At 36.6% G+C, this 25820-nt stretch overlaps 1 protein-coding gene across 1 annotated transcript in view; it reads right to left on the minus strand.

Moving 5' to 3' along the window:
• Positions 1-25820, minus strand: part of CCDC171 (coiled-coil domain containing 171) — a 349858-nt gene that overhangs the window by 152482 nt on the left and 171556 nt on the right. The window contains 4 exon segments of the mRNA XM_065879246.1: positions 2358-2540; positions 3033-3259; positions 18627-18743; positions 19577-20081. Coding sequence (XP_065735318.1) covers positions 2358-2540; positions 3033-3259; positions 18627-18743; positions 19577-20081 — 1032 coding nt within the window.

The raw sequence follows: 25820 nt of genomic DNA on the forward strand, positions 1-25820 counted from the left end.
GTATTTTCTTCACAGCCATTATCATTATCTAAATTCACCTTAGGTAGTTGTTCACTTTTTTACTGCCTGTCCGCACCCTTCCACCAACCACACATTTAAGGATGTGAGCTCCACAGGGCAGAGACCTCCTTCAGCTTGCTCACCCATCACACAGAGGAGTGCCTGGCATTCAGTAGCTTCTCAGTAGGTATTTGCTGAATAAAAGAATATCTATTCATATATAAACACCTGCCAATAAAACTCTGCACAACTTTTACAATATCATGACTGCATCTGCTCTGGAATAACTGACAGTTCTAGAGAGGGGCCATCTCTTAAGGGGTATGGAATCCAGGACAGGACATACTTGTATTATCTCCTGTGCAAAACTCTTAAACAAACAAAAATTAGTTACAACAAATGGCAAGAGACACCTTGATCTTGAGGTACAAAGAACAGAAATGTTTCACAAATGGTAGGTAACCTGAGAAATGTATGTGGAAAACTAAAGGAAACCATGCAGGTCTCTTAATCACACTAAGTGTATATAAATCTATTTAAGACTGATAACTTTCCCACTGTTGAAAAGAATTTGAGGTGTCAACTTTTTAACATCCCTCTATTCGCTAATGGCACAGCACTTCTCTGGGTCTTGTGAACAAGTATTTCTGTACTTCTTCTACCTTTTACTTGTTATTCCGTTTTAAATTACCACTCCTTGCCATCAGAACATTCTGTTCTTTGCAATCTACCTGGCCTCTATAAATGAAGATCCCCGTCATTTTGCAGGACTTCTTCCCACTCTTCCAAAATTTCTCCTTTACCTAAAAACTTAGCTAATGTTAGCCTTTCTCTTGTCCATATATCCCTCCCAGAGACTGGCGCAATTCTGTTCACTCTTCTGTGACTAAATAGGGTCAAACAAGTACAGCAATGCAGAATAAGAAAGAGATAGTGTGTGAAAGCAGTTGTATGGAGCTAATAAACCAAAAACAATAAAAAGATCATGGGAGTTAGCTATTAAAGTACAACTGTCAGTAGATGATCATGGGAGTTAGCTATTAAAGAACACCTGTCAGTAGATGAACATGATATTCCAAAACAGTGCAGGTACTAAATCACTTTTGGTGGGCAGGATGTGTCCCTTTATGTTACAATTTTAGATGAACTATAAGAAGCTATTTTGTTTGCCTCCTGTATACTTTGCCTGAAATAAATGAAAGATGATGGTTGCAGGCACACTCCCTGATTTTTAAAGAGGAAAACAGCATCATTTTCCCATCTATTCTGTTTTTAGTAAAACGATCCTTTATTAACATAGCTGGATATGAACATTAAACACTTTAGTGAAGTGGTTATAAGTTTGCATTTTGGAGTCAGAATACCGAGGTTCAAATCCTGTCATTTCCACATACTAACTGAGTGACTTTCGGCAAGTTACTTAGCTGTTCTGTGCCCTACATTTCCTCATCTGTTAAAAAAAAAAAACAATGGATAATAATATTATTGAATTATTATTGATATGAGAGGACTAAATGAATCAACACCTTAAAGTGCTTAGGGGCAGTGCCTAATACATGTTCAACATGATCATTAAATGTTAGAAATCATCACTTTATAACTTTATACTACATAATTGGATGTCAAATATAAAAATTACATACATCATTCCTTCAATTATTATTTCAATTAATCCTATTTTTATTTCTACACTTCAGTGGAAGAAATTCACACTAAACATTTCTTGGAACACGTTCTTTGCTCTTGCTGCGAGCCAGTTACTCAACCAAAGTTTATTTGCCATAGCAGTTAACCATCCTAACTACAGCTTAATCATTTTCTATACTTTCAGTCACAGTATACATTTTAACAGGGCTATAAGCTCTGCTGACACAATCAGTACTCCTTTAAGCATCAGGAATAAATCTTTTTTTTCAATGTTTTTTGAGATGATTTTAATGATGCTGTGCTTTTTATTTAATTGACACACAACACTGCTTAAGTTTAAGATGTACAATGTATTCATTTGATACACTTCTAACTTGCAAAACAATTTCCACTGCAGCCCTAGCTAGCTCTATTAAGTCACATAATTATTACTTCTTTTTTGTGGTGAGAACATTTAAGTTCTAGTCTCTTAGCAAATTTGAAATGTATAATACATTACTGTTGGGGAATTTTAGAAGGGAATTTTTCTAAAGAAAAAGAAATTCTATTAATGGGATTTGATTATTTGAAAAAGGAAACATAATAAAAAGTTAAGGAAAACAAACATATATATTTGCCCTGTGATATTTTATATACATATGTATATCATACATATTTTATATCAGAGGAGAGCTCACCAAAGCCATAGTTTTTAAATCATATATACTTACTGACTGCTTAACTTCATTCAACTGCATCTGAAGACCCTGGGTTTTGTCAAGCTCCTTCTTCAGTTCATTCACATTTCGTTTCAGTTCTGTGACCTCTAAGCGTAGTGAGCGGCGCTCCACTTCTGCTGTGTGCAGTCTTTGTGTAAATCCAAATATTTGCTTCTGTAATGATGCTGTGCTTTTCTATTGTCAAATAAGAGCAATTTTACAAAAAGTCACTTCAGATTTACTAGTAAGTCCATAGCAATGGTCATTTTACCAAATTAAATGTAACTTAGGTTATACAGAAAACAATACCAGCTCTTACTAAAACTTAAAATGAAGGCTTTATTTTTTTATGTGACCAATAATTTGCCTTATATGAAATGAAAAATGAAGAAAAGAAATAATCTAGATGGCTAGAAAACAGAAAAGATAATTGTTTATGTCTCACACAATTCTGTTGCAGTATACTCGTACAGAACAGTTAATTCAGAACTCATGCCAGAACTTTTGTATTTTGATATTATGGATACTTATTTGGAAGTTCTTTTATTTATCATATTAAACTATTACATGAAATCTAAAAGAAATCTACCTACACTCGTGTACAACTAATATAAACTACAAATAAATTTGATTCGGAATTAAATTTACAAGTCCTAAAATCCCTATTTAATGAAATTGCATACATACCAAAATGGGCACGTGGCCACGTAGACCGTATTTCAGGGCCAGTGTGTTTACTTTATGAAGTCCACGGGCCAGCCTCTGAACCAGGGAATCTTCTACCACATATCTAATACTCCTGTTCCTGTGCAAAGGTATACTGTCCATTGCCAGATTAATTTTATCCATGAGTTTTGCAAAAGAACTCTTGGCTGCTCCTATAAGCAAATGTCCACAAATTCTGGAATTTGGATCTTCAAAGAAAAAGAAAAAAAGCACAGAAAAATAAGAATTGTCTCTTGTTCATTTCACAACACTGCCAGTCACAACACAATGAAAATATTTTCTCAGTTATATCATTCCCATCCACCTGTAGAAATCCATTCAAGAAGTCCCTGCCTATATCAACTTTCACTATGTAAGAAATAGCCCACCTACTAAATAATGTATCTAAAGAAAATCTGCATGTATTTACAGTATGTCATTCATATTGAACACTATGACACTAAAAAATCATCATCACTCCTTTCTTTGTTTTAAAACCTAACAAATTAATTTTCTATTTACAACTACTGAAGCTTATTACTTTAATGTCACACTATTTATATTCTCAGACAAGAAAATATAACTTGCCTTATTCCAAGGCAATTAACATTTTACAACTACAATTACTCATTTCCCCGTAGGATTTTGGTAATCATCCCTCTCATATAATGGACTTAAGGTCCCAGCAATATCCAACATGGCCTGCTTACTGCTGGATTCATCAGGTCTGTAATTAATAACTGTATTTAATGTTGATAAATAAAATTGTCAGTGTTCTTTCTACTAATTGGTATTCCAAATAATGGTTAATAGGTTTATTTATGCCTTAATAAAAGTCGTGTAATTTAGTTTTCCCTCTGCTAGGCATGTCTTAATCTGTCATTACTTGTGTTACAATACTATCCATGTAAAATGATGAACACGGAGAGACTCTTTAAATTATGCAGTATACCATTCTACATTTCAAGAACCTCTGCTGTTGGGAGTTAGTTTAAATCTTGTCTTTATATCATAAGCACAAAAAGCATATTTGGCCAGTTTTATGCAAGAGAAAAATGTTCCACAATTCTAAGAACACATGGTTTGAAACTGAAAAGCAGCACTGACTGAGAAGGTCAACGCCAATAAACCATCAGTGGTTTTCTATGTCAGAAAAAAACATCTCACGGAAGCTAGATAAAAGCTCATTGTTCTAGAAAATTTTCAGGAACACAAAAATAATAGTTTTCACAGATAAAGAGCCTTTAGAAGCAAAAATCAACTATAATTAAATTTTAATGAATAGTGGTTTTTTACTATATCATAGCAATGTGTTGTGTAGACACTAACCACTCTGAGAGGTGAAATTAAGTGGCAGTATAATTCCATAAGGCATTCCTTTGAATTTTTAACAAGTGGGAAAGAGGCATACATTCTAAGTTACTGACTGCTACTCTCAATGAATTACAGAAAGAGCACAAAGCATAATTTTATGCTTTGATGAATAAGAAGTATTTTTACGATATACTTCACATTATACAGTATAGAGTACAATTAATTCAATATTAAATAAATGAAGAAACAAAAAAATCCTCTAGTGACATAGTTGTAGAACTATTTGTATAATGATACAGAAGAGAAACAATGTCACTAAAATTCCTCATGTCTAAACTTGTCTAGACTAGTTAAAATGTTTGACTTGTTACATTTAACAAATTCTTGTTTATGCTAAATACATTTGTTAATCACTTTTCCCCTATCTATTATAGATTTTTTTTTTTTTCGGTACGCGGGCCTCTCACTGTTGTGGTCTCTTCCATTGCGGAGCGCAGGCTCTGGACGCGCAGGCTCAGCGGCCATGGCTCACGGGCCCAGCCGCCCCACGGCATATGGGATCTTCCCGGACCGGGGCACGAACCCGTGTCCCCTGCATCGGCAGGCGGACTCTCAACCACTGCACCACCAGGGAAGCCCACTTTTCCCCTATCTAATAGCATATCTTTCAAGAAGGAAGAGGACTCTATGTTCTGCAACTACGTTTTCCAATAGAAGGGGCAATAGTGCACATCTGAGGTTAAAATCTTCAAAACAAATTCACAGAGAATTGTTTCGACCAGTAGTTCTAAACCTGTGAATTACAGATTTTGAGGCAGGGGGGAGGGGAGGTTGAAAGGTTATTATAAGAGTTCCACCACTCTCAACTGCAGTATTGCCATTTGACCTTTATTTAGCCCTAAAAAAATATGTAGCATGAATAATATATGCTTATGATGTTGTTAGTAATAAAATTAAAAGTCCTTCGAAACATTGCAGAAGTCAACTGCTGCTAAAAATACAACTATCATGTGGGAAGAGCAGTCTACAATGTGATTTCTTATTAAAATGGAATCCTCACACTCAGATTGAGAAACATGCCTTTAATGAAAAAAAGGGAATAGTGAGTAATTATTTAATTAATATGTATGTAAATATGTCATTATTTAATTTAATAATAATATGAGTCATGAATATAATAATAATAATAATGCCTAATGGTAATAATAATGTTAGAAATGTTAATCATGAGTAATGTTAACTGCATTAAAATTCAACTCAGTTCTAGACAGTTGGGAACATTTTCTCATCTTTGACACCTCCATCTTTCTTGCCATCTCCCTCACATCCAATCACATCACATTTCTACCAGCTATTCAATTTTTTCTGTAATCATGGCATTGTCTCACCTATGTTCTTACAAGGGTCTCCCTACTCTTCTCTAGTCATTTCCCCTCTTCAATCCATCCTCCACCGTAGAAAAAATGACTTCTAAAACACAAATAGGATCTTGTCACAACCCCTGCTTAAGTTTCAGTGAGTCTCTTCAGATCTGGGAATAAATGTCAAACTCTAAGCTTAAACATGGCTCATAAGGTCCTACATGATCTGATCCCTGCTTACTTTTCCAGGAGCATCTTTCACTATTATCCCTTTCATGTATAACTCCTTTCAAGTGACCCCAACACATCACAATCTTAGAGCACTCTTCTGAGCAAAAAAATGCCTGTTTTCAAAGAGCTGTAATTTGAAAATATGAATCAGTTTTCAAACTTGGGAGCCAATCATTAAGGTAAGATTCAAAACTGTGTTCTATCTAAAGATGAAACTAAAAATACTATGAAAAAAAGCCCAAAATACTATTTTCAAAAAGTAATAAGAGAATGTCTTACCATATTTTAAAACTTCAAGAAATACACATGAAAAGGGCAGTATGATACCAATACCAGAAGAGACAGGAAGACTAATGGAATTGACTGGAGAGACGGGAAATAGATCCAAGTACGTATAATAAATATATACTAAATGGCATATCTTAATTCACTAGGTAAAAGACAGATGATGGAATTAAAACGTATTGGGGCTAGCTGGTCATCCATACACAAATAAATATTATTAATTTCCTCACTACTTCTCTGAAAATAATTCCAGATAAAATCCAAGATTTAATGTAAAAATCAAAAATACTAGACTAAAATATGAGCAACACCACCTGCGGTGAGGCTAGCCTTTCTAACTAAATCACCAAAAGAAAAACCATAAAGTAAATGATTAATAATGTTAACCATACAAAAATACACAAACAAAATTAAAATACAAACTGGAAAAATTATTTACACTATATGGCAAAGTGCTAATATGTGTGATACACAAGGAGTTCTTATAATTCTATAAGAAACAAACACACACCCATATATGAACATAATGAGATAATGTGTAAAAGAATATGAATGGGTATAGAACAAATGAAAAGATTTGCAATCAAACAGTCAAAATTACAAATAAGGAACGACATAGTTTCTTTTGCCTTTCAAATTGATAAAAATAAGAAAGACTGTTAAAACTTCATGTACCAAAGGCATTATGAGAAAGCCAGAACTCTCAGTAGTGTTCATAGGAGTGTAATACAAAGCAACTTTTACAAAAGGCAGACTGGCAATACTTTCCAAACGTAAAATATGCAAACTCATTTCTGAGGAGTTTAGCCAAGGAAATAAGTGCACAAGTATAAAATGATTTTATGTACAAACATGTTAATTACAGCATAGTTTATTATAATATTAATTAAAATAGTAAAAAAATATGAAAAAATGCCAATATCCATCAACAGGGAATTTTCAGAGTAAACTATGTAAACAATGAAATAGTATATTATCAAATACAATTAATGATGTACACCTACCTTATTGACATGGAAAGACATTTATTATCCAGTGAGTAGAAACAAAATTATGATGAGGCATGATTGTATGACTCCCTCATATAAAACTGGGTGTGTTTGTATGTATACCTGTTGGTACACATGTCTGGGAGATTTGTAGAAATCATTAAAGTGTTAAGAATGATTGGGGATGGCCTTTTGGGTGATTTTTATTTCTTCTGTGCAGGTTTCTATACTGTGTGAAGTTTTTATACCAAGCATAAATTTAATTATCCTCTAGATAATTTTTAAAAAGCATAAACACTTTTCCAGAAATAACAAAACTATTTTAAAAAGCACTGTATACTGTCTTCCTCATTCATTCATTAAACAGCTAGCTATAGGGCAACTCATATGCATGAAGGCACTGTGTTAGGCAATGTGGAGAGGAGACCTATAACACTGATTAAGAATCAGTAGCTCGGGCTTCCCTGGTGGCGCAGTGGTTGAGAGTCCGCCTGCCGATGCAGGGGACACGGGTTCGTGCCCCGGTCCGGGAAGATCCCACATGCTGCAGAGCGGCTGGGCCTGTGAGCCATGGCTGCTGAGCCTGCGCATCCGGAGCCTGTGCTCTGCAACCGGAGAGGCCACAACAGTGAGAGGCCCGTGTACTGCAAAAAAAAAAAAAAAAAAAAAAAAAAATAGGGTTCCATCCTGGAAAACACTGAGCCATTAGACCTGATGCACTGGTAAAACTCAGATAGAATAAATGATAAGAGCAGGTTACAAGAAAAAAAAAAAAACATTAAAAAAAAAAAAAAAAAAGAATCAGTAGCTCCTGTTTCTATCAGCGTTATTTATAAATAATACTATAGGTACAAATGCCCAATAATAGAACTACTCAAAAACATATCTTGACTTAGACAAATGGTATTTAGGGGAATGATTATCAAAAGCAGGGGTTCTTGGACTTCCCTGGTGGTGCAGTGGTTAAGAATCCACCTGCCAATGCAGGGGACACGGATTCGAACCCTGGTCCGGGAAAAATCCCACATGCCGCGGAGCAACTAAGCCCATGCGCCACAACTACTGAACCTTTACTCTAGAGGCCACGTGCCACAACTACTGAAGCCCGTGTGCCTGGAGCCCATGCTCCACAACAAGAGAAGCCACCACAATGAGAAGCCTGCGCACCACAAGGAAGAGTAGCCCCTGATCACTGTAACTAGAGAAAAGCCTGCATGCAGCAACAAAGAACCAACACAGCCATAAATAAATAAATAAATAAATAGTATCCAGTTTTTTAAAAAAAAGCAGGGGTTCTTGCTCATTTTTTGTCCCGTGTATACCCTCGATAGCCTAGTAAAACCTATGGATCTCCTTCTTAGCATAATACTTTTAAACATGTTAAGTCAAAATATGTAGGGTTACAAAGGAAGCAAATTTTATTAAAATGCAGTTTTCAAACTATTTTGTTTTATTATAAATATATTATGCATAAGACAATACATTTAAAATATAGACTGAAATTTTTTTAAAAGATATAGCATAGGGCTTCCCTGGTGGCACAGTGGTTGAGAGTCCACCTGCCAATGCAGGGGACATGGGTTTGTGCCCCGGTCTGGGAAGATCCCACATGCTGCAGAGCGGCTGGGCCTGTGAGCCACGGCCGCTGAGCCTGCGCGTCCGGGCTCCGCAACGGGAGAGGCCACAACAGTGAGAGGCCCGCGTACCGCAAAAAAAAAAGTAAAATTAAAAAAAAAAGAAGACCTATTGTGGAAAGTTTTTTGTTCAAAAGTCAGTGAGTTCATCTTTGGCTAGGTCAACTTATTCAATACGTTTATATAAGAAAGAAAAACGATTGTGAATCTATGGTTCAAATTTGATGTTATGAAGATAGAAGGAACGTAAGTAGCACTTTTGAAAGAGTTCTAAAGTGTTTCCAGGTGCTTGCAGGTTGCACTTTCAAAGAAATCACAGAATTTTGTACTTAGGGAATACTGGAAAGCAACATAGACATGAAGAATATAGAAGCTCAACTGGATGGATGAACAACTACTAGGTGTACAATCGTCCTGATACATGGCCAGCTACATTGCACCAGCATCCATCTGTACATAGAAGACTGTGATTACATACCATGTATGTGATGAGTCTCATGATTACTGATCATCAAAGATGAGCATAAACAATATCTGAAGATAGCTGCAACAACTGTATTACAACTTGAAAATATCTGTAATTTCTATTAGTAAATAAGTCACCATGCTGCTAATATTATCATGGTCTGTCATCACCATTCATAATTGAAGGAAATGTTCATTAATGGTTAATGAAACAAGACAATTATTTTCCATCCAAGTCTACAGATGCTCCCCCTCTGAATTCTATTCATGGACCATTTTGAGAAGGGTTCTATGAACCCCAGATTAAGAGCTCCCTTATCTAAGGAATACACTACACAATCATAAAACTATATCCTTCAGCCTCTACTTCTCCGTCAACTTAAATAATAAGAAAGCTGCATACCTGGACTACTCTACTCAGAGAACCATAATATAATACGCTCTCAGTTTTCACTGAAGAAAAACATAAGCAACACTAACAAGAAAAAAACTTCTGCATCTTCTATGAAGTAGCCTTTAAAGATATAAACTGTGGGGCTTCCCTGTTGGCGCAGTGGTTGGGGGTCCGCTTGCCGATGCGGGGGGCGTGGGTTCGTGCCCCGGTCCAGGGGGATCTCCCGTGCCGCGGAGCGGCTGGGCCCGTGGGCCATGGTTGCTGGGCTTGCGCGTCCGGAGCCTGTGCTCCGCGGCGAGAGGGGCCGCAGCGGTGGGAGGCCCGCGTATCGCAAAAAAAAAAAAAAGATATAAACTGTGAATGTTATTCAATATTTTCAATATGATAATCCATGTAATAAATTCCTCTTAGGGTTTAGTAGCAAAAAAAGTATTAATGGTTTGCTCCGTATGTTTGGAGAAATAAGAGAGCGTCTCCTATCTGCGGAACAACATGCAGCTCAGTTTAGCTAAACTGTAGTTTTATCAGTGAGAGTACAGGGAGGTGAGACTATACAAATAAATGAGAATCAGATCAAGAAAGGTCTTGTATACCGAGCTAAAGAGTAGGAAATGAGGAACAATACTGCTGCTTTTACAAAGATATGTGACAAACCAAGCACTGCCAACATGCAATAACTCGTTTAAACCATTACAATAGCCAATGAGATGGTACGATTATTATAGCCATTTAAAATAAGTGCGAGAAAAAGAACAATGAAAAATGGTACATAGAATTGACCCAGTCATATTGAAATACACACAAAACAACTTGAAAGAAGTAGACACAAATATTAATCATACTCTCAGGGAGATTACAAGAGCTGTCTTACAGTGATATTTTACAAATACCTGTAAGCTGCCATAATTTTTTTTCTGGAACAAGGTGGAGGTTTAAAATATTTTTAAATACACATGTATTATTTTAGAATAGATCTGAGAGGAAATTTTTTCTTTTTTTCTTTTACAAAAATCTTAAAAAATAATTGTGTCGTTTTGTTAGACAGTATCTGGATATTCAACTAAATCTTCTAAGAAAAGGGTCTTAAAAGTTTTCTACAAACTGCCTATAAGTTGCAAAATATGTTAAAGCCTCATATATGTTTCTTAAAATAATTTTGATTTTGTATATTATTTTAACAAATAAATGTATTCTATGAAAATTGTGACACTGGAATTTTACACAGTCATGAACACTTCCAAGGATAAATTATTCATTCAAAAATTGTTCTTAAGAATGATAGGCAAATAAATTTTAATTTAGAAAACAAAACTTCTTTCACATTTTCCATGTTTGAAAATTCTCAGAATAAAGTGTTTGAAAAAATATGGGAAAATGCAAGAATAATAATTTTAAAAGTCACAAAAGTCAGTAAGTTAAATGTGGCTCAAAATAGACACTAATAGCTCAAATACTAAAAATGATCCACGGTCAGATTGTACTTATTTCAATTTCAGATATGAGTGAAATTATGTGTATAACAAAATTCTCTAAATTACTTCTCCTCACACTTTACTGTGGTTATAAATCATCTTGTTAAAATGCAGATTCTGGCTGAATAGCTCTGGAATGGAGTCTGAGACTGTGCATTTCTAACACCCCACAGTTAATGCTGATGCTGCTGGTCGACGACCAAACTTGGAGTAACACATCTCTTTTTATTCTTTGTTAGGATTCACTAAAGCCTTTAAGCTTTCAAATATATACTAATAACTACTTATTAGTACAAGTATCTTTACTTACTGCTTTGAACTTCCTAATATGAAACCTCAGTGTTGTGCCGAATACAACCTAGATTTCTGAGTTTTACCTGGAAGAGCTGCTATGACCTCTACAAAGTTAACTCAAAGTATACGATGAAAGAAAGCTGTGAGTAGTAATAGCAGGAGCATGTATATTTGAGTCATCTATCCTCTAGATAATTAAAATTCAATTATAATTGAAGTGCGTAAATGTGTAAGAAAATGGATGAACATTCTACTCATAACCATCTACTCCTGTATTTGTTCAGAGATATTTCAAAGCAAATCAGCACAATTGTTTCTATCTCGAGAAATTCAGTCTGAACAAGTCATATAAAAATGCTCAGCTATCTGTAGGGTTCCTTAGTCCACTCCTATAATGATTGATATCCCAGCCCTTCAGTGGAAGTAACATTCTCCCCTGTTTGAGGTAAATGATCTCTTGCAGGCACACCATTTGGATACCTGGAAGAGGTAATTTATCTCAAGTGGGCAAACACTTTAATGAAAGCAAGAAGGTTGCCACCTGTCCAGTATTTACAGAGAAACATGGAAACTGGGGTCTTTGCCCACTGCCTGTAAATACACCGTCAAAGTTTAAGAAGGCAGCAGTGGCATCTACCTTTAGCAAACACCTCACTTTCTGAGCAATGAATTCAAGCTACCACTATTGAACTTCCAGTTTCACAAAAAGGGATAAACTAATATACAGGTTCCACCGAAATATCAGTGCACAAAAAAGAGATAACACAACATTTATGGGACAATTACATATACAAGGGACTTGGCTGAGAAAGTTACATTTACTCCTAATAACTCTATGAGCTAGGAACCACCCTTAGCCAAATTTTATAGATGGATGAAGAAGGATGAAATGATTTTCCCAATGTCACACACATAGTAAGCACTGGAACTCAGATTCAAATCTAGAATCCAGGTTCTTAATCCATATTCTACTGCATATCCAACATGTTTCATTTTCTCTCCTAGACAATTTTAAAACTTTCTCTCCTAATTAGTTAATAGTATAATTCAGAACTTACTCTAAAAAGATAAGCACCTAACTTTTCAAAAGAGTGATTTACTGATTTTTTTTGAACAATGATAATAGGAGAAGCAATAGTTACTATTTAATATATTAAAAGCTACTACTTGCTATTGCCATACATGTACTAGTTTTCCTGGAGCTAAAAAGAAAAAAGTGAAAATGAATGAGATAATGCCATTTGCAGCAACATGGACGGAGCTAGAGATTATCATGCTAAGCGAAGTAAGTCAGAAAGAGAAAGACAAATACCATACAATATCACTTATATGTAGAATCTAAAATATGATGCAGATGAACTTATTTACAAAATAGAAACAGATTCACAGATATAGAAAACAAACTTATGGTTACCAAAGGGGAAGGGAGGGAGGGATAAATCAGGAGTTTGCGATTAGCAGATACAGATTACTAGAGATAAACTAGGTAAGCAACAAGGTCCTACTGTATAGCACAGGGAACTATATTCAATATCTTGTAATAAACTATGATGGAAAAGAATATGAAAAAGATTTTATTTATATATATATATATATGAATCACTTTGCTGTACACCAGAAACTAACACAATATTGTAAATAAAAAGAAAAAAGTGACAATGATGCCATCAAGAGGTAGTCCTGACATGTAATATGATTTAAATTTTCAGCAAGTTCTTCAAAAAGACAGAAGAAACAGAGAAGAAAAATCAGAGTTCTAAGAAATATCCTCTTTCATTTCAGAATTTTCACATTTCCTAAACAGACTTTCCCAAGATTTTGCCATTTCAATTTCCCACATGGCTGAAAGAATTAAGATACTATTCATAGTATTAGATGATTCAAGGGACAAGGAGTCAATTGCAAATCAAAGCTGAACTGGTATTCTTGATACCTGCCCTATGATGAAAACCTCCTTTTGTAAATTGGTTAAATAGATGAAGGAATGCCCAACTGATATATATTACCCAGACATTACAATCATTCTCTAGAAGATTATTAACAGAAATAGAGAAAAATCCTCAAAAAGTATGATATTTTTTAAACTATAGCTATGATAGTATATCATAAGCAAAGCACAGCATCACTTCTGTGATATTCTTGCTGAAAATGCATAAGCTAAATCTGATCATGAGGAAACAAACAAATCAAAATTAAGGGATATTCTACAAATAATTGGCTTGTAATCTTCAAGGTCACGATGGTCAAGGAAAAACTGAGGAACTCTTCCATACTGAAGAATACTAAAGAGACATGACTAAATGCAACACATAATTCTAAACCAGATCCTCTTGCTAAAAATGACGTGGTTGGGACAAATAGGGGAAGTTGAATGGAGTCTGAATGGTAGTAATGTATCAATGTTGGTTTCCTGATGTTGATCACTGCACTCTGGTTACGCAGAAGAATGTCTTTGAAATACATGCTATAATACGAGGGAGTGATGGGGCATCAAGTAAGCAACCTGCTCTCAGACCATTCAGGAAACAGAATTCTCCGTTGTGAACTACTTGCAACTTTTCCATAAGTTTGAGGGTATTCCGGAATAATTTTTAAATGAAGATATTAAAGAGTATGTAGCCTATGATATCATTTATATCATTTGTTAGTCTGCTAGTGGATGGATGAGTAGGTGGCATGAAGGGAGGAAGGAAGGGGGAATGGATAGAGAGAGAAAGAGGGATAAAACAGATTGGAAGAACACATAAGAACACATAAAAATGCTTACATTAACTATCCCTATATGATGGGAAAATACGTTTGTTTTTGTTTTGTTGTTCTCTGATTTATTTCTTTTCCAAGTTTTCTGAATTGACCTGTTTTCTTGTATAATGGAGGTAGTAGAAGCGGAAGTAATTTGAAAAAAAAAGAACAAACAAAAACAATCCTCTCTACTGCAGATGTTGATTAGCTGATTCATTCCATGCACAAACTCTCCCTTCTCTTTTGTCAATCTCCAGGTAGTCATCTAGGGAGAATCATGTGAATGATTCAGCTCAGGCCAGGCCAATGAAACAACAGCAAAAGTCTGCTGGGGAAGCTTTTGGGAAAGCTTTTGCCTTCCTGATATAAAGGGATATATTCAGCAACACGTGTCTTCATATTTTTAACAATTTTCTTGAGATATAATTCACACACAATATAACTTACCCATTTAAAGTGTACAAATCCATGGTTTTTAATATAATCACAGTTATGCAGTCGTCACCACAAGCAATTTTATAAAATTTTAGTCACCCCCAAAAGAAACTCCATATCTATTAGCAGCCACTTCCCATAACCCCCAACCCCTCCCCAGCCTTAGGCAGCCCCTAATGTACTTTCTGTCTCTAGATTTGCCTAATCTGCATATTCCAAATAAATGGAATAATATGGTATGTGATTTCAAATAAATGGAATCATATTATATACAATCTTTTGTGATGTAGCATATGGCTTTCATGGTTCATCCATGTTGTAGCAAGCATCAGTACTTCATTACTCTTTATGGCCCAATTATATTTTATTGTTTGGATATCTGTCCATTACCCATTTATCAGTTGATGGACATTTGAGTTTGCTTCCATTTCTCGACTATGCATTATGCTGCAGTAAACATTCATGCACAAGTTTTTGTACATATATGTCTTCATTTCTCTTGGATATATACCTAGAAGGGGAATTGCTTGTTCAAATGATAACTCTATGTTTAATATTTTGAGGAAATGCCACTCGTTCCCAAAGCAGCTATAACATTTTTTATTCTCACCAGCAATGTATGAATGTCTTCACATTGTGTCCCTCCCTTCTCCTTCCTGCACAAATACAATCCTGATGCCTAAAAGCAGAGTGACCAGCTTAAAACTAGGAGGCATAAACACGAAGATGCTAATGGCTTAGCAGAAAGACATAGTCTGGATTTCTACCTACCTCCAGACTTACTATTTGGGAGGGAAAAAAAAAAACCTTATATGAATAAGCTACTCTAAGTGGGAGTCTTCTATTAGGTACAAAGAAAGAAAACCTGTGATGCCCCCAAACATCCAATGTCACTATATTCAGAGGAAGAAATTTCTTCCTGATCTTTATATGTATACTAATTTATAACAGAACCATGTTTTAACAAGTTGGAGCTGTATGAGACGTGTAAATGGTCTTGAAATTTTAAGATAAACTAATGTATTTTCATTTTATTTACTCTAAATTTTTATGAAATTTCTTCATTATTATTCAGTTAATGCAATAAATCTTAATAAAGACCGACATCTGAACTAAGAAAAGTACGTGAAAGAGTAAACAAAGGCATTCTAAGCACTTTACAAATGAACTCATTTAGTCCTCTAAACTCTGAGCTAGGTAAAACTTACTATTCCCACTCTACAAATAAAGAAACTGGGAAGCAGAGTTTAAATAACTTGCCCATGTCATGTGGCTAGCACCAGAGTCAGTATTCAAAGTCAGGCAGAATACCTGCTTAACCCTACACTGTGTTGCCTCCACTGTACAGCAATTTAGCAATTTTAGAACAGAAAATTAATCATTAGTAGTCTAAAAATGTATACAGGTAGGTGTGTGTGTATTCATGTTCATTAATGCTAAATGCTACTTTCATGGTGAGATGGGTGGTAAGGGAACAATATTTTTTAGCACCCACTATGTACCAGATACCGTACAAAATATTCAACAAGCATTATCTCATTATTTCCTCATAACAATGGGGAAGACGATACCATCTTCATTTATGGGAAAAGAGTGTGAGGCCCAGTAAAGTTAAGTAACTTGCCCAATTTCACACAACTAATAAGTAGCAATGCTGAATATAATATCAAGTCTGTCTTATTCAAAGCAATGCTCTTTCTACTACACAATAATGATCACCTATTTAGATTTTTCAGACACTTAAACTATAAACTCAACATGACTGTATAAACTGTTATGGCTTTACATTTATTACCCTTATCTGTTGATAATCACTCATAGACTTTGAAAATATTTTCCCACCTTTTCTGCTAAAATATCTAAAATTTCTACTAGGATACATTTAAAATTGAAAACACAATTGCCTAGATAACAATACATTAACCCTTCATCATGTTTTGAAAGAATTATTCTATAAGCCCAGCTAGTCACTGGAGAAGATCCACACTGATCATTTTTGTACTAGTTCAGTAACAATTATCTATCTGCCTGGACCGTATCCTTTTAGGCTTGCCTAAAAATAAGTTTTCCTGAACTTGCTATTTCCTCAAGCTAGAGGCATACCAGGTTCTAACATCAAAGACAGCTTGTTCCTAGAGATAGGCAGGCACTTAAAACACCACTCTTGGTCTACCTTCTGCTTCACAGGTCTTACCTACACATATTTTTATCAGGGTCTGAATAAAAATTTTGTCAATATTTTAACTTAAAAATGTTACAAGGGGCTACTTTTAGAAAATGTGCTCAGGGGAAATCGCTGCCTACTTTCATAAATCAACAATCTGATCCCATGGCAATGATCTACCCTTTCCCCCACTACTTCCCAATATGGTTAGAGTAGACAATATATTTTATCCATAAGTCAGACCTGCTAGGCATGGATCTACTTTCTCACCTCTTGAATGTCCCTTCTTCCCATTCTATGCTTATTCCCACCTCTACATCTCTGCTTAAGCTATACCCTGCAGCTGAATGCCAGCTCTCCTCTCTAACTTACTGTCATTCTAGGCCCAACTAAATCACTAGTCCCTGAAGCCTTCCCAATACTCATAAGCCCACATTGAGCTTTACCTTCTGCGTATTCTCACATTTAAAGCCTGTACTTTCTCATCCAATCCTTGATTACATTCTGCCTAAGTTGTTCATCAGTTGTCGCTCTTATTCTTATGACCATTATGTATATTTTCTAGAAGATCGATCAAGTCAATCTTTTTCTTTCATCTCCTCAAGCATATAGCACAGTGATTAAAAAATGCATTAAATAAAGTAATAATATAAATAAGATGATAGCTTAAGAAACCAATCTACTTTTAGGTCCACATACCTGAAAAAATATGACTAACAAAAATCATCTGTTTATTAAACTAAACCCAAAAATTTATTAAGTTCTTTCAAGAATGTTACAATTTCGCTTTGAAGTTATAATACCAACATTCTTAAAATATATTTATTTGCACTTTTATTTCAGACTCCAAACCCAGTATGTTGAGATTTTGCCGATACATTAAAATATGCATATTTCTTACCAACATTTATGGCCACAACCTAAAAATAATCTTTGGATCATAAGTTTTGTACTATAAGAGCCTAGTTTACATGTTTGAAATCACAATACATGATCTATATTTACACAACAGAATTGTCTGAAGAATTAAATTACATCCCAAATTATCATTTCATTAATACTTAGAATATTTCATTACGCAGGCAACTATTAACAAGTCTACTATACATTTTTTTCTATTAATGTGTCTGAAACGACCATAATTAGTCCAATGACATAGCTTAAGCAGTAGGTAACTGTATGTTACTCTTTAAGTGTGGAGAAATTAGTTTTCATTGAACCTTTCACACAAACATGCCACGCAATCTGAGTCATGAAAAAATAAACTGGCATTTTAGACCTTTGGAAATCACTGGTTATAGGTGGCTTCACACCTAGTGGAAAGGAGCAGACTATTTAAATTAACTCTATTTAAAATTAAATAGAAAAAATAAAAACATGTTGCCAAATGAGAGAGACAAATTTTCTACTGATTCAGTTATTATTTGGATTTCTAAAGCACATGGCCAGAAACAGAAGAAAGATTCAAACATTTGAAAGAATATTAACAGTAGTACTTAATTAAAAAGCTACTGATGAGTTTTCCATAGGAAAAGCATATCACAAAGGAAAAAAAAAGGTGAATGCATTCATCAAGAAGTGTCATTTAATTTCCCCATAAAGACAAAATTAACATCAAAAATTACATTAATTCACTACTTCATTAAATATAGATTTAGTAATCTCTCTGTACCTGAATAAAAGAAAGATAAATACATTTTCTTCCTTGAAGGTTTATTAGAATTTGTACCATAAAGAATTTCTGGACATTTTCTTTTTAAATGTATTTTGCAAGGACATAAAAAGGGGAATCATACCTGTTTTACTAATAGCTTCCTGTAACTCAGCCATAGAACTGATTATTGCAGCAAGAAGGTCAGAACTGGTGAGCCAACTGAGAGTTTGCAAACAACGTAACTGCTCCTTTTGATGTTCTGCAGAAACATAAAAAAATCCATTATGCAATTCTACAAAAATTTATTAAAATCCATTTTAAAATTATGGCAATATTTAGCTATTTAAGAAGTAGATCAAAATTTGTATGTAGAACTTCACCTAGTGCAGAGAAGTCTACAATAGATGTGAGATTTTATTGACTTTATTTACGGTTCAATTTTTCCATATAAGAGAAGTCAAAGAATGTATTTGATCATGAAACAAACAGGCATTTTATTAACTCCTCTCTATAGATAATGGTAACTGACATCATAAAAGAAAAGGGAGAAGGAAATTTTATTTAGCTCTACTTACTTAATAGCTTGCTTTTCAAAAGTTAAAAACTGAAATAATTGTTTCCTCAGAATAGTCAAGCATTCAAAAAAGTTAGCTATAAAACTTACATTAGTTTCATTTTCATTCAATTCTTCAACAGATTGTTAACTCTGATCATTTTATTCTAATTCAAAGAAAGTGAAAGTAAATTATGCTAATTAATTTTAAATAGGGCAGAGTTTCTGGATTGACTTTATTGAAAAATCGCTGTACAAACTTTTCAATTTACTGTCAAAAGAGCATTCAAATATAATAAAGCTAGACAAAGTTGAAATCATATATATTTGCTACTTTCTTTATATTTTAATGTTTATAACAATTAAAGCCTAATTTATAAATACACACTTATTCATACACATATACATATCTACATATGTATGTACATATGTTACATGATTTGACATTGTAAATGATTTTTTTATGTTTTTGCCCAACATATTCACTTCGTATGTCACTTACATTCGACTCAGATTTTTAAAAGCACAAATTATCTTACTTGGAAATTTATGCTTGTCTTTGGGCTCTCCTGTACACACTAACATGCCTATGCCTTCTTTGAAACTCTCCATCCAGGTAAAAAGAGAGGCACACGACTGGCCCAAAATCTTGAGTCTGTTTGCTGCCAAAATTGCAATAACACCTTTCCGGAATACACATATTAATCCTTTGAATGCTTTTTTCTTCATCTTGGCTTCCTCTTGCTTCTTTTCCTCTACAATCGACAAAGCCTGGGCTAGAGTTCTAACTTCCAATTTTAACAACTCAAAGGTGTTGACCTGCTCCTGGAGAAAATCTCTCTGTGTAGATAAGGCAGATGATCGGCTATACAGAGGATATAAGGCACCAGCCATCAATGCGCAGGCCGCCAGCAAGGATGTTTGTTCCCTTTTAGTCTGGGATAACAAGTTTTTGAAATGTGTGTTTTCAACAACCAATTGTTCATGTGACTTCTCAATACGGTTCAACTTTTCCATATTTTTTTCAGCAATTTCTTGAAATTTCTATAAGAAAAGTCAAATAATATATTTGATCATGAAACAGGCATTTTATTAACTCCTCTTTTAAAAAAGAAAAACTTTTGCTGACAACTATTTCTTTTTCTTCGAAAGATCTATGTTCTAAAATATCCAAAAAATACATATGATAGAGCAACAGTGGGCCAAACAGCTTAGAAATGTGCACAGTAATTTTTAAACCCCTTATATGGAAGCTTTACACAAAGTAGAGCACATGCATTCAAAAGTACTTTGTAAATTTCCTGTATACTTATGCATAAATACACATATTCAGAAAAAGAAAATTTCTTCTCTTCCATTCCTCAGTAACATGTATTTCCTACTTTTAAACAGAAATCACATCAGCATTAGAGGCTTTTCTCTATGTAAAAAGACAACTTTTTGTCAAAATAGCAAAGGGTTAAATAAATAATACAATACACAGCATCTGACTATCTGCCATTTACTAGACGAGAGGAGACTGATTCTCAGAGCATACTCTCTTATTTCAGTTTCTTCCTCCCCAAGACAGAAAGCTGTACAAAGTACAGCTCCAGTGCTGGGAGTAAATACTAACTGTGGGCTGGGCCTCAGCAGCTCTCTGGTCCTTTTTTCCTGATCAAGATACTTATAATTCAAAACTTAATATGCAACACACAGAAATTTTAACTGCAGGCACTGGATTTTAATCACTAGAAAATAAACTAGCTCTCCTCATGAAATCTTATACCTAATCATTAAGGAACTGTTGAAATAGAGTAAATTTAGAAGATAACAGATGCCAATTTCTTTTACTGATGCATTTATCATTCGATAAACATTTACTGATTGCTCACTAAATTCCACACGCTAGGAAAACAGACAAATAAATCAATGATTGTGGTATAATGCTGTGATGGAGCTATGCTAGATTGCCAGAGATGCACAAAAGGATGTTTATACCAAATGACGTTGACTGGCTTTTGGAGGAATATGGCAAAGGACAAGTGGGAGTGAGATGTGTAATAGAAAGAACAACAACAAAAAACACTCAACTCCACCAATAAGGAGGCTAGCCAATAGCTACCCTTGTAATAAAATTTAATCTAATCTAGTCCATGGTGATTTAACAGCTTTAGCTGAATCTTTACTTAACCAAATAAGCTGCCCTGGCTTGTCCACGGACTTCGTTCTTTTTAAAACAGGCCAAGGGAGTTCAATTTGAATAAAGGGGTCAGTCAGAGACAGAGAAAAATCATGCTCTATATAAAGTGAAGTAGTATCTTCATTATGAGAGAATCCTTTTTGGGGGCATTAAGGAAAATATTTCTCTTTGTATTATTGGTTCAGGTCACACTCCGTCTGAAATTTAACAATGGTCCTTGGGAAAGGTTTACAGTTAGTGTCTGATTCAAGAGTTATCCACGAACAACTAGAACAATCAGAGGCATTTCCAAAATTTACATTGGCAGGAAGACTTCAAAGGTGTTCAGACTTAGAGAAAATCATACAAACTCTTAACTACCCTGCAAGATTTGGGTGTCAAAGCCTACCGTGGACAATGTTGACAGGAAGTAGACAAAAGGATTCAAACTTGTCGAAACACATGGCTGAGGAAAGTAACCCCCGGACCAAAACCAGTCCTGAGGCTAGGGGATGAGGTTCCCAAAGGTGCACGGTGAGTAGAAGGAGGCACTCAGAAGTACAACCCTGAATACAAACGAGTAAAGAAAGTATACAAGAGGCCACTTCTTGAATGCTTTCCCTTGGGCAGGAGGGAAATTGGACTTAGTCTTGGTTTTAAATGTTTCTCTGCTATACTTTAATTTCCTTTATTTACTCCAACTATTCTCTGAAGTCTGATCCAGCCGTACCTGTGGTGGTACTGTGAGAAATAAAGGAATGGGGAAATAAGGGAATTGTAGCTTGCTCCAACCACATCTCTACTGATAGCCAAGTTGTGGCAGCAGTAGTTTATCAATGGGCCTGTGCCCCAGAGCTCCATATAAAGACCACTAGTAAAGGTCATGGTGTTCCACTGGGAGCAGCTGGAAGATGGAAGAAACTCTGAGAGCCAAGTAGATGGCTTAGAAGCAGATGTACAACAGCCTTTATGAAAAGGGAAAACTGACACAAGTTACAGCTAGAAAAAGCAGGAAGACTAGCATATAGCAAAGGAAGAGCCAGAAAATAGAGTAATGTGTTCTAAGGAAGTATAAATAATTCAGAATGTCTGAAGAGGAAAATGATGGAAATTTGAGAAGTCTGTAGATAATAAATGATTAAGCTAAAGAATTTAAACTTTACCCAGAAAGCTATGAGAAACCATAAAAACTTGGGACAGTTGCTAAGCTTTAGTAAATGGATGGGAAAATTGGAAACATTAATAAAGACTGCCTGGGATAGCAGCAGAGTCGCAGGGAGTAGAGGGAGCAAATGGAAATTACAAAGTTTAATTCCATATTCTCTCCAAAATCAACTCCACCAGTTCATTTAGAGAAAAAAAGGAAAATTATAGAAAATCTAGGATAAAAGAGATGCACTGGTCATACCTAAGTAATGGAAATAAAAATGAACCTAATCAGGGTGGACCTGAGCGTCCTGAGGGGAAATGGCGAAAAGGAGGCGCAGGGTCCGGCTGGAGCGTCAGCGTCCCTCCTCCTGACTGCGGGGAAAGCAGCTTAAAACTCATCCCTAGGCTCTCAAGCCCCTTATTCAGCCAAGTCCCTCTGAGCTCCTTCCTCCCTGAGCTAAAGTACCAGGGGGCACGGGACAGGGGAGGGGACTGGCGCAGTTAATGGGGAACATCAAAGGATGATTGTTAACTAAGGAAAACCAGCTATCCCAAGATCACTCATCCTGGGTTAAGCCAGCTGCCATGTCATGAGGACACTCAAGCAGCCCTAAGGAGAGATCCATGTGGGAAGGAACTGAGGCCGCCTACCTACAACCACAAGTTGCCAGGTTGCCACCTGCTAAAGAAGAGGATATGTCACCAATACCTGCCATTGGAATTTCTCCCCAGGCACAGTCTGCACAACAGTAGTTCTCCTTGCTTCCGTGTCTGCCCTTTGGAGGATGAGGCTGTCTAAGAGTCTTGTGCAGAGGACCTTCAAGATGGCGGAAGAATAAGACGTGGAGATCACCTTCCTCCCCACAAATACATCAGAAATACATCTACATGCGGAACAACTCCTACAGAACACCTACTGAACGCTGGCAGAAGACCTCAGACCTCCCAAAAGGCAAGAAACTCCCCACGTACATGGGTAGGGCAAAAGAAAAAGGAATAAACAGAGACAAAAGGATAGGGACGGGACCTGCACCAGTGGGAGGGAACTGTGAAGGAGGAAAGGTTTCCACACACTAGGAAGCCCCTTCGCGGGAGGAGACTGCGGGGGGTGGAGCGGGGGATGCTTCGGAGCCGTGGAGGAGAGCACAGCAACAGGGGTGCAGAGGGCAAAGCGGGGAGATTCCCACACAGAGGATCGGTGCCGACCAGCACTCACCAGCCCGAGAGGCTTATCTGCTCACCTGCCAGGGCGGGCGGGACTGCGAGCTGAGGCTCCGGCTTCCGTCGGATCCCAGGGAGAGGACTGAGGTTGGCGGTCCTGAAGGACCTTCACAGCCTGAAGGAGGCTAGCGCGCCACAGCTAGCCAGGAGGGAGTCCGGGAAAAAGTCTGGAGTTGCCGAAGAGGCAAGAGACTTTTTCTTCCCTCTCTGTTTCCTGATGCGCGAGGAGAGGGGATTAAGAGCGCTGCTTAAAGGAGCTCCAGAGACCGGCGTGAGCCGCGGCTATCAGCGCAGACCCCAGGGACGCACATGAGACGCTAAGGCTGTTGCTGCCGCCACCAAGAAGCCTGTGAGCAAGCACAGGTCACTCTCCACACCTCCACTCCCGGGAGCCTGTGCAGCCTGCCACTTCCAGGGTCCCGTGATCCAGGGACAACTCCCCCGGGAAAACACACGGCGAGCCTCAGCCTGGTGCAACGTCACGCCACAGGCTCATCCCGCATCCGTACCCCTCCCTCCCCCCGGCCTGAGTGAGCCACAGCCCCCGAACCAGCGGCTCCTTTAACCCCGTCCTGTCTGAGAGAAAAACAGACGCCCTCAAGCGACCTACACGCAGAGTGGGGCCAAATCCAAAGCTGAGCCCCTGGGAGCTGTGCGAACAAAGAAGAGAAACGGAAATCCCTCCCAGCAGCCTCAGGAGCAGCGAATTAAATCTCCACAATCAGCTTGATGTACCCTGCATCTGTGGAATACCTGAATAGACGATGAATTATCCCAAACTGAGGAGGTGGACTTTGGGAACAACAATATATATATATTTTTTCCCTTTTTCTCTTTTTGTGAGTATATATGTGTATGCTTTTGTGTGTGATTTTGTCTGTATAGCTTTGCTTTTACCATTTTTCCTAGGGTTCTGTCTCTCCAGGTTTTTTTGTTTGTTTTTTTTTTAGTATAGTTTTTAGCACTTGTTATCATTCGTGGATTTCTTTTCTGATTTGGTTGCTGTCTTCTTTCTTTCCTTTTTTAATACTTAAAAAAATTTTTTAATAATTATTTTTTATCTTAATAACATTATTTTATTTTATTTTACCGTCTTCTTTCTTTCTTTTTTTTCTCCCCTTTAATCTGAGCCATGTGGATGACAGGCTCTTGTTGCCTCAGACAGACATCAGGGCTGTGCCTCTGAGGTGGGAGAGCCAAGTTCAGGACACGGGTCCACAACAGACGTCCCAGCTCCATGTAATATCAAATGGCGAAAATCTCCCAGAGATCTCCATCTCAATGCCAAGACCCAGCTCCACTCAACAATCAGCAAGCTACAGTGCTGGACACCCTATGCCAAACAACTAGCAAGACAGGAACACAACCCCATCCATGAGCAGACAGGCTGCCTAAAATCATAATAAGGCCACAGACACCCCAAAACACACCACCAGACGTGGACCTGACACCAGAAAGACAAGATGCAGCCTCATCCACCAGAACACAGGCACTAGTCCCCTCCACCAGGAAGCCTACACAACCCATTAAACCAGCCTTAGCCACTGGGGACAGACACCAAAAACAACGAGAACTACAAACCTGCAGCCAGAGAAAAGGAGACCCCGAACACAGTAAGCTAAGCAAAATGAGAAGAAAGAGAAACACACAGCAGATGAAGGAGCAAGGCAAAAACCCACCAGACCTAACAAACGAAGAAGAAATAGGCAGTCTACGTGAAAAAGAATTCAGAATAATGATAGTAAAGATGATCCAAAATCTTAGAAATAGAATGGAGAGCATACAAGGAACATTTAACAAAGACCTAGAAGAACTAAAGGGCAAACAAACAGTGATGAACAACACAATAAATGAAATTAAAAATTCTCTAGAAGGGAACAATAGCAGAATAACTGAGGCTGAAGAATGGATAAGTGATCTGGAAGATAAAATAGTGGAAATAACTACTGCAGACCAGAAAAAAGAATGACAAGAATTGAGGACAGTCTTAGAGACCTCTGGGACAACACTAAACACACCAACATTCGAATTATAGGGGTCCCAGAAGAAGAAGAGAAAAAGAAAGGGACTGAGAAAATATTTGAAAAGATTATAGTTGAAAACTTCCCTAATATGGGAAAGGAAATAGTTAATCAAGTCCAGGAAGCACAGACAGTCCCATACAGGATAAACCCAAGGAGAAACACGCCAAGACACATATTAATCAAAATATCAAAAATTAAATACAAAGAAAAAATATTACAAGCAGCAAG

The sequence above is a fragment of the Phocoena phocoena genome, chromosome 6, assembly GCF_963924675.1.
Source record: "Phocoena phocoena chromosome 6, mPhoPho1.1, whole genome shotgun sequence".
Taxonomy (NCBI): domain Eukaryota; kingdom Metazoa; phylum Chordata; class Mammalia; order Artiodactyla; family Phocoenidae; genus Phocoena; species Phocoena phocoena.